General features: G+C 36.1%; 1 protein-coding gene across 1 annotated transcript in view; it reads left to right on the top strand.

The window, feature by feature from the left end:
* Nucleotides 1-10,455, top strand: part of LOC144196381 (uncharacterized) — a 54,970-nt gene that overhangs the window by 27,001 nt on the left and 17,514 nt on the right. The window contains exon 4 of the mRNA XM_077716502.1: nucleotides 373-474. Coding sequence (XP_077572628.1) covers nucleotides 373-474 — 102 coding nt within the window. The remainder of the gene's footprint in view (nucleotides 1-372; nucleotides 475-10,455) is intronic.

Raw genomic sequence — 10,455 nt, 5'->3', positions numbered from 1 at the left:
TGAAATTCTCAACTCAATAATATAACTCTTTGACATACTGATTGGGAAGGAACGTCACAATTTTTTTTTTCAATGGGTGTCCATCATGCAGGGGGAGTGTCTTATTTTTTTATTTTTTATTTTTAAGTTAATCAAATGCACAGAAAATGGATTATTTTACATCATAGTATGATCTAGTGCAACAATTTGTATAATGTACATTTTTGTGGTAAAAAAATGACAAGCCATATTAATCCCATAACCCGAATATATAAATAGTTCATTTTATTTTCATGCTTATGTTTTAGAATCAATCTTTAATCAAATACCAGAATTATTTTTACTCTTGATTGACATTCTCATGAACTTTTTATTTTATATTCTCCTATCCAGAAATTGAAGCACCAGCAACTTTGTCAATGTTTATAGAAGAAGAAAATATGACCACCTCCACTCAAACAAAATTCTCACCCATCTGTTGGTTGCCTGCAAAGGGTGAGTACTTGTACTTTATAATACTGGTATTTTGTAGTCTTTGTTTTTGGGTGCTTTTGTTGGTGACAGTTTGTCCTTGAACACAAATCGACTCCCTTCGCGTTATCTTTACTCGCCAAGTGACCATAATTGAGTCGACTTCAATGAATCGACGACATTGTTGATTTGTTGTCGATGCCGACTTTATTTTAGTTTTATAATTACGGTGGACTAGTGTTACAATCCTGAGATTTGGAGTTTGTGTATTCTCCTTGTGACTACATGGGTTTTCTCTGGGTACTCCGATTTCTTCCCACAACAACGATATGGTAGTTCATTTCATTGTTAATCTGATTGCCAGGCAACCACTTCATTTATATTTTCCGCCTAATGCCCATAGTTATCTGCGATCCGATCCAGCACCCTTTAAAACCCTTGTAAAATGATTGAATAATTCTGCATATCATTAGCAACTCTGCATTGTTAGTTAAGACAAAGAACCGATCATGTTCCATTTTGTAGGTTCTCACCATATATGAAAGTTGCTGCTAGTTTACGTCAATCCAGGTCAGTGATCTATCACTGTCAAAGCATGTATGGATCAAAAAGGTGCATCGATGTCACCCCCGGTGCCTTTTGTATGAGATCTTATTCGTATATAGATGCGGCAACACGTATGGGAATCGAGGAAATGGATTACGCATGTACGGTACTGGCCATCACGCTGACTGAATAGAGTTTACCTATATAAATCTCATCGGGAGCTAGTATAGTGCACTTGTGTCTAGAGGGGGAAACACTTGTCAATATGTTCTGATATGCTTTCATACTGGGTGAGGTAGCTTTTTACTATTAATGGTTTTGTAAATTCCTTGGAGGGCTTTACTAAGTTTAGGTACCTTTATGCATCCATTTGTTAAAGCCAGTAATATGAACGTGATCCCGTCTGACTTGCGGTAAATAAATGGGGGATACCCCTCTCGGTCTTGTGGACAGTATTGAGGTTTTTGAGCGGTCATTTTGAAATTGTGGTATGTGAATCAGTCACTCCGTTAAAGTAATGGATTATAAAGAATTTAACTCTCTTGGAAACTGTCGAAAATGTAAGAATGAAGTTGCAAAGTCCTACAATTCCATGTTAGACCTTCGTGTCGAAAAACAGTAGCACAAAAAAAGCATTTTGAAGGCGCAGCACCTTCTGAGCCAATGGCAGGCCACTTAAGTCTTAGGAGATAGCCCAGGGGTGGGCAAACTTTTTGGGCTCGGGGGCCACATTGACTTAAAAAAATTGACAGATGGGCCGGGTCAGCGTAAGATATGATACAGATAAAAAAGTGCATCCGTTAACAGTACATATGAAACAAACAGAAAAAAAAGGACTAAAGTATTAACATACTCATCACTCATCATTACAGTAAAAAGTATATAGTACAAAGTAAAGTAAAAAGGAATGTATTAAGAATTATTCAAATGTAAAACACGAAAAACAAATAAGAGTGGACAGAGCTACTGTCACTGGCTTCCGCGTGACGGCGCCATCTTGGGGGAAAAAAAACATTATTTGGACAACGTCGGCGGGCCGGATTAAAAAGCCTAGCAAGCCGAATGCGGCCCGCGGGCCGTAGTTTGCCCACGTCTGAGATAGCCAATGGGAGAGCAATGCTTTAATGTCAATTTACAAATAAAATCCAGGATACAGGATTTTATTTTTATTTTTGCGTTTTGTATCGATGACGTACATTTTTTATTAGCAATTTTCACCTCGGTCTTTCACCCAGAGCAGTTTGCATTGGACCCTCAAATTGAATCATTTTATGCTCCGGGATCCATATGTTGGCCACCCTTACTTAGTCCAGTCTCCTCTAAAAAAAAAAAAAATCAAAATACCTTTCAAATTGACTTACGTTTACTGCGTAGAAGCTTGTTTATGTGCATTGGGTGGGCCCTTCTATACAAATGAGGCTTGCCTATAAATGCCGATGTTATGCAAAAATAATGAGGCCATTAGTGGTTCATGCCAAATAGCCTAAACAAAGCATCCGGCGTCTCTAATCACGTCAAATTCATCTGCAAATGTGCGAGGTGGGTTATGGGGAGGGGACTTGTACCACTGCCACCTCACCTGGTCCAACAGAGAACGACAACAAGAGCGTCCGTTCGGGTTAATGTCTCGCTATTGATCCCAGCAAAAGAACCGCCATCGAAAATGAATTACCGAGGCTCCGCGCGGCAGCGAATCCGTCATCGGCGCTCAGTCAGGCGGCCGCGGAAGCGCTCGTTGCCCGGCCGCGCGGAGCCAAGTGGAGCGGCTTGATGGATGAAAACTCTCGTGGTAGTCGCCTCGTAAAAGACACGCTAAAAGCACACGGCAATTTTGCTTTTTCCGAGGTTATTTACGTAGTTAGAAAGTCATCATTACTGTGTATGTGCACGAAAACCACTTTGGTTTAGAAAAATTAGTACAAAAAATGAATCGACTTCTAGTTTTCCCCATTAAAATTAGAGCGTCATTTTATTTATACTAAGCTTTATTGTGTTTTTCTTTTTACTGGACCAGTATAGTCTTTTAAAATAATTTAGTTCATGTTCTGCTTTGTTTAGGTTCTCCCACAAATAAATTAAATCAAATAAATATGTAAAAACGTCGTTAGTGTGACATATTAAATGCACGTTTAACGTTTTATGTTATTTAAATCGTCAGGGAAAGTTATTATAAATCGTTTTCTTTAGTTTTGTTTTTTATTCTTTTCCATAATTTAAATGTACACGTCCAACGTCATTATTAACTATTATAAAATTACACACAGTCATCCTAATGTTTAGTTTTAATTCAATAATTGAACAAAAATACAGAATAAAATTCTAGCTCCACTGCAATGAGTGGATTGAATTTAAACACGTTTAGATCCTAAATCTTCTTTTTTTATTATTTTTGAACTCGCAGAGCATTTTGTTGTTATCTTAAAGCACTGCTGTCATTTGCTGATCACATAATCAATAATGAACCCTGCAGCAGCCTTTTTCAATCAATACATTTCTGAAGGTTCGATAACGCTGTAAAAATGCACACTGCACTTCAAATTGGAAAAAAAGTCACTCCTCACATGAGGATACAACTATGAATAAATGCAAAATCAAACATATCATTTAATAGAAACCCCCAAAACATATTCATAAAACATATTTCCAATTTTTCATACATTCTCCCATCATAAACATATATAAATTTAAGTAGTATCTTCTCTGTAGTCTATATATTTCCCCTCCATGTGGACATGTTAATCTTTTCATGGCTTTTTGAGAGACTTACTGCTGATGCATTACACTTAATTTATTCCAAAGTATATTTACTATTGGCAAAAGTTAAGTAGCAGTGTTTAGTCATGTGTCATTGATCACCAGGACACACACACACACACACACACACACACACACACACACACACACACACAAAACACACACACACACACGTATTGCTCCTTACTGGTTAAATATACATCCTGATAACATATTTTGAAAACAATTTCAAAGAAAAAAAACATACATAATGTTAACAGTTGTCTTCCTTGGACTTTACTCTCTTACGTAAACTTTTCACATGCACACAGCAGCCCCAAATCAATGCTTTAATGTTTGTATAAGATTGTAGCTTTGCACATTTTTATCATTTTTTGTGTGTGTTGATTATTAATTCTAAGTATTTTTAAAGTTAAATGTGAGAGAGAATGGGTGGAAGAGGCCTATAATGGCCTTCGGCATTGAATGGCAATGTTTGTGGAACGTTTGGCTGCAGTTTGTTAAGGAATTAGTGTTGTTGTCATAGATTATTATTTAGGTGAATTTGCATTTGAAAAGCAGTGGCCGGCAATAGAGGAGTGAGTTTGATCAATAGCCTCGGTGCATGATCGATCCATCTGCAGGATGATCGATCCAATTGGCTGAGCTTTCTTTCTTTTTTTTTTAAGCAGGCATAGGAAATTAAGGCTGGAAAAAAATGCAATTTGCATGATGCCGAGAGGAAATGCATAAAGAGCTACGGGTGTGTGTGTGTGTGTTTTAAAGATATACATTGCCGTCTCAAAAGGCCTTCTTGAGCTCACTAAGGGTTGAAAGAAATCCTCATTTTGATGAATATTTTTGCTAATCGTTTTAGAGTGTGTTATAAAAAAGGAATACTGAGCTTTAAAATTGAGGTTTTTGGTGTAAAGTCAATTATATTTTCTTTAGTGTTATTTTGAGTAATGTATTTTGCTGTATTTTTTTTTAATTCACACACTCACTAATAGTAATTGTGTTGTTTTTATATATAAAATTTGTTGTTTGCACGTCGTTCGATAATATTTAAAATGATATTTTAACATTGGAAATTGCAAAGATTGCATGTTAAAGTGGTGCATATTTCTATTTATGTTAGATGCAGGGTGACAAGATGTTAATGAAAGGCATAAACATTAGTCAGTTGTGTTCCTCAATCAGTGGGTGGCACTAATATACTAATCACACACACACATGCACGTGTGCATACACACTTTCAATAGATTATTGATCCGATTGCAGGTTGGATTACAGAATATTGCATGGATTATTGTGGTTCATTCTTTTTTTGCAACACGTTTCACGATATTCACAACAGTGAAATACGCGAGTCAATATATTTAGTCGTCATTGAAAAATATACTTAATAAAATATTTTGTAATTCATCTTTTTAAATATTTAGATCCATTTAGCATGCAGAAGTAAAAGGTGATAAATGTAGTAAAGGCTGTTAAGAAAAAAATATATAGTAATGTTAAGATAAAATACATTGTATTGATTGAATAAAGCACTGTATAGTCAATATATAGTGTAAATAAATAACGTGAATTTTGTATTATAAAGACAATAATGACATGTTTATGTGACCAGAATTAAGAATATAGACACACACACACACACACACACACACACACACACACACACACACACACACACACACACACACACACACACACACACACACACACACTTAGGCCAAAATATTAGGTACACCAGTTTGCACCACCACACAACAACAATAATAGTAAAAAAATATTGACAGAATGAATATGTACAGATTTTTGTGGATTTTGCAAGTAGTCCACATTGTGTCAAATTTGAATATGAAAATTTTATCAATAGGTTTCAAAATCAAATCAAGGTTATTTATTCAGTTTAAATCAGAAAAAAATGATCCTAAACTGCTTCACAGTTGAAATTATAATCTACAAGAAAAAAAATATCCCTTTTGAAAAGGACATTCCTTCAACTAATTTGTCTGCCATTTCAATTTTGAATGGCTGGCAGTGAATGGTCGCCAGCACCCCTTCACAGTCAAAATTATTTGGACGTCTATTTACTACAGTGATATAGAAACAGACACTGAATGATGACCATTCATTATAAACCAATTGGATGTCTATCTTTGTAATGGTAAGCAAGGAGTTAATGGAGTGTTATTAGGGGTCATAACTGGAGGCTATTTATGCTTATATATTATTAAGACCATCCTCATAATAATTGGACTTCGCATTTTGGCTTATGAAGGCCTCATTTAACCCAAAATGTATGTGGATGCCAGCCAGCTCTTTATTATGATTTTTTTCTTTTTAAGAAATAGCCACTTAAAGGGGAAACTGTGAATTAAATCAATAATAGCAATAAAAAATATGTCATAAAAAGCAAGTAATCCATTCAATGAAGAAATCATCTGATTTAAACCTCCACAATATAGTAAGTTATTGATAGATTAGGTTAACCCAATGTAAAATGTGTAAAAACTGCCCTTTTCAATTGTTAGTTTGCGGTATAGAAAAGAAAATACACATAATTTGTGTCTTTTTACAGTACAACATTGTAAATTAAATCTATTCAAATGTAAGTCGTAGGTTCAAAAAAAATCAAACAATAACAGAAGTAGTATACTTACATTAGTGTGCATGCTTTTTTTTGACCCGAAACCTCAAAATTAAAGCAATATTGAACTTTAACCTAAAGCATAGGTCTCCAATTTTTTTCACAAAGGGGCGCAGAGGGTGCAGGATTTTATTCCAACCAAACAAAAAGACTCATTTTTCTTACCGATCCAGTGTCTCTTTTCAATTATCTTCAGATTGATGACAATAATGGACAAATCCAAATTCCAGTTGCCGTATTATCCGGACTATAGTTCGCATCTTTTTTCATAGTTTGTCTGGGCCTGCAACCATACTCAAGTATGAATTATATATAGTTTTTTCCCTTCTGACCACCGAAAGCTTGCTATGTTGTATTTCTAACTTTATAGTCTCTGAAAAACTGTTATGTTAACAGCTTTCTATTTATCCTGTTGTTCTCCATTCTACCACTTACTTACTTAAACCTATTTTTCTTGGTTTTAGACAAAATAAAAAAACTCACCCTCCCAAAAAATGCGCCTTATAGTCCGAAAAATACAGTAGTCAAAATAAAAAACACCAGTAATACCCTCCTAAAACACATGAAGTACAAATATATGCTTCCTCCCATTCAATATAAGTTTGACGATGCTGTCTTAGTCTGCTTTGAAACAAATACAATGTCTGAAATCACTGGTTTTCCCAATCGAGTTCTCCATAGGCTGTTTTTTTTATTTATTTGGATGTGTTGGATTAAGCACGCTCATCCTCCAGCTATACATCCATTACGTCTCATAGGTTGGAGCTTACATTCTTTCGACATTGTAAAATGTACGTATGATCCCGGCAGCTACTTAAGAGCATTATTCACGTTTCCTCTTCTGCAGCCTTCAGCCATCCCCTCCTCCCTTACTCTTTAGTGCTAACGCTGGATTTATTAGGCTTAAGGAATAGCCCACACTTCTTCCTCGAAGGGGATCACACGTTAAGTGTAGATCAAAAGATACACTGGAAACGCAAGGAATTATGCTTCGTGCACAACACTTAGTCGTTCACTTAAGTGGCTTCATTCTACGGCGGGCTTTTTTTTAATCAGCCTTTTGTTTCACGCTACAATGTAATTCCTGCAAAGCAAAGCTATTTGTTATGCTCCTGTAGGAAAAGGGTCACGGTGTGGAGAGAATAAGAAAAAAAAAGTGTAGATCTAGCTTTGGAAGTTGTATGTTGAGGGATGCAGAAAGAATATATTTGAAAGTTGTTTATTTTTTTCATGATTATTCTTTGACATGAATCAGTGACACAGCTGCAGGGAAAGTGTCAGCTTTTTTTTCCTCAAAAAAAACATGTTTTTTTTCCTTCTTTCTTCTTCTGGCACTGATATCAAATGCTCGCTTCAGCCTGCTGTTTCGCTTTCAGATGCGCTAGAATCATACATTTTGTGTCAAGGGGGCATTCTAGCTCCTATAAAGACCACCAAAAAGGTCAAAGGCATTTCTATTTATATTGAAAAAGAACTGATGATGTTGAACACATGTTTAATGCCATGTTGGGAAAAAAATAGGTGGGTGGTTATTTACAGTGTAGATATGATCATCTGACATATTCACTTTTTGAAAGAATTTTTTAAAAAAGTAGCTCTATATTGCAATTTAAGATGCGTTTTTTAAGTGTAAAACCCAAATACTACGACTCTTAAAGCAATATGCTTTATATAAAAAAAACTATAGCTGTAAATAATGTACATACTTAACATGTCAGAGTAATTTGATTGACAAGTTACTGTTTATATGCGACATGAGAATAATACACACATAAAAATCTAAATTTTCCTGAAAAAAAGCGTAACCAGTTGCACAAAGTGCAAATTAAAAGTATGTAAACACTGAAATATGATTGGACCATTCAAATCTCAAGAATAAATACAAGTCCGCTTAAATTTATGGCACACTGACTTGTGCTTTTTTGTATAATTGAAACAAACATGCAAAAACAATCACAGAACAGACAAGAACAAGTAAGTGAACCTCTGGATTCTTTAAGAACTAATCAGGGTTAGGTGTGAGCTGACCTGGAGTCAAATCAATGAGATAAGATTGGATGTGTGGTTTAAAGTGGCCATAGCCACAAGAGGACACACCAGTTCAGAATATTTTCACGTCAATTAACACTGCCTGTTGTGTACCAATTTTCACTCAAAATAGACTAATGATGAATAATTGTTGACTTCATTGTAAAGGTCATCTAACCTTAGACGTTTGATGGAGAAAACCCGCAAAAATGACGTGACTTCAGCATATAGTACGTACTAACTGAAAGACTCAAAAGGTATGTAGTAGTTAAAAAAACATTAATGCACATTTTCTATACTCATTCAGTATGTTTTCTCTCAAAAACAGACAGGGCAATCTGAAATACTTGCATTTTATTGGTTAAAATAGTACCTGCGTTTAAAAACAACAGCTTTTTTGCATACTTTGCCTTATTCTCCACTTTTACACATCAGAAAAACTAAAAAAAACGAACATTAATTTTGTAGCCGACCCCCCACAACCCTTAAAAAAATAAATTTCCTGTAAAAATGCGACTCGACATAATGTACTCTTTCTCTTTTCATTTATGCAATTCAATTAATGTCCCATTGGCGCTCATCTTCTAATGTAACTCCTAAACTGAAAAAAAAACCCGAGTTTTTGCTTGCAAAATGACCAAAAAAACACAACCAAACTATCAATTTTGACTCAAAATCTTGTTCAAACTACTTCCAGATTTCCGTACCCCGTCGTTTATCTTCAAAATGGCCTGAGCCAATCAAATCACTCTAAACAGCAATCTATGACTTTCCCACCATGACTCTACAACGGTGCGAAACATATCAGTCTGAATAAAATGTCCAATTGGCTTTTGCTTAATGAACCCCCCCTCACTGCCCAACCCATCCTTTAACCACCCACCCTGCTCCTAAACCATAGAACTCCCACCCCTCCACACCCGATAGAGCACCCGTTGCTAGGCGACAGAGGGAGAGATGGATTGAGAAGACACAGTCAATCAATTCTTCTGAGAAAGAAAAAAAAAAGAAGGGGAGGGGCCAGAGAAAGCTCAAAATGGTCTCCTCACAAGCATCCATCTTTGTTAGCGGCCCCGCACCTCCATAGATAAATAAAATAAATGCATGTGTGCCGCCATCCGACCTTTCGTCTGTATCCGACCATTCCTCCTGGAATTTTTCTAACACTACAGACGATAGCGGACATGTTGAATTTAACACGGGCCTCGTTTCTCCAGTACGGTACGCCGCTCTCCATTAGTCACCGTAACCCACGCAAACATGCAGATGCCCTGCAATGTACCACATGCCCCTCTTCTTCTATGGTTTTGTGTGTGTGTGTGTGTGTGTGTGTGTGTGCTCGCTCAGCAGCGGGTGTTGAGCTCATCGACTGAGTATCGATCCCACCACTCACCTCCCTGCAGTCAGCTCTTGTCCTACATAGCATGCCCCTGTCTGATTTCTCCTCTAATGGCTTTCATCCAGCTCCAATCTTTATTTAAACTGAAAAGTAGGAATTAGCACCCACTTCTGTCCAAGTCTTTCCTCTCGTTTCGCGTTTTGCGGGTCTGTTTTTGTTTGGATGTGTATCATCATTTCGAAGGAGTCAAAAAAGATGCAGTGATTGGTCGTCTTCTCGTTCTCGGTGTGGTGTTTGTAGAGACTTCATTGGGTTTACCTGCAAAAGCCTAATGAGATTCAATACGTCGTTTCTGCCTTTTCGTAGATAAGGTTCCATTTTAATGGAGGTTATCGTATGTTAGTAAATGACTTTTTCTTTTAAAAGCTAAGCATTGGTGTTTTAACCCAGAAAGTTATTGTCACTTAAGAGTAAATGTACTTCTTTTAATGAACGAGACAAAATCACTAATATTTTTGCTTATAATTAGTAAAGAGTGCTTGAATTTTTGCCGTTATTTGTTTTAGATGACTTTAGATGTCCAATTTAAGTCCAACAGACATAATATATACACTGTGTAACACAACAATGTGTTTACAGTGTACAGCATTTGAGCTTATTTTCCATCTAGTCTTAATCATTAAAGTTACTTGCCTCTTTTCTA

This window comes from Stigmatopora nigra, chromosome 5, assembly GCF_051989575.1.
Source record: "Stigmatopora nigra isolate UIUO_SnigA chromosome 5, RoL_Snig_1.1, whole genome shotgun sequence".
NCBI lineage: Eukaryota > Metazoa > Chordata > Actinopteri > Syngnathiformes > Syngnathidae > Stigmatopora > Stigmatopora nigra.
The sequence above is the reverse complement of the archived record's forward strand: the minus strand, read 5'-3'. Positions and strand labels throughout refer to the sequence as shown.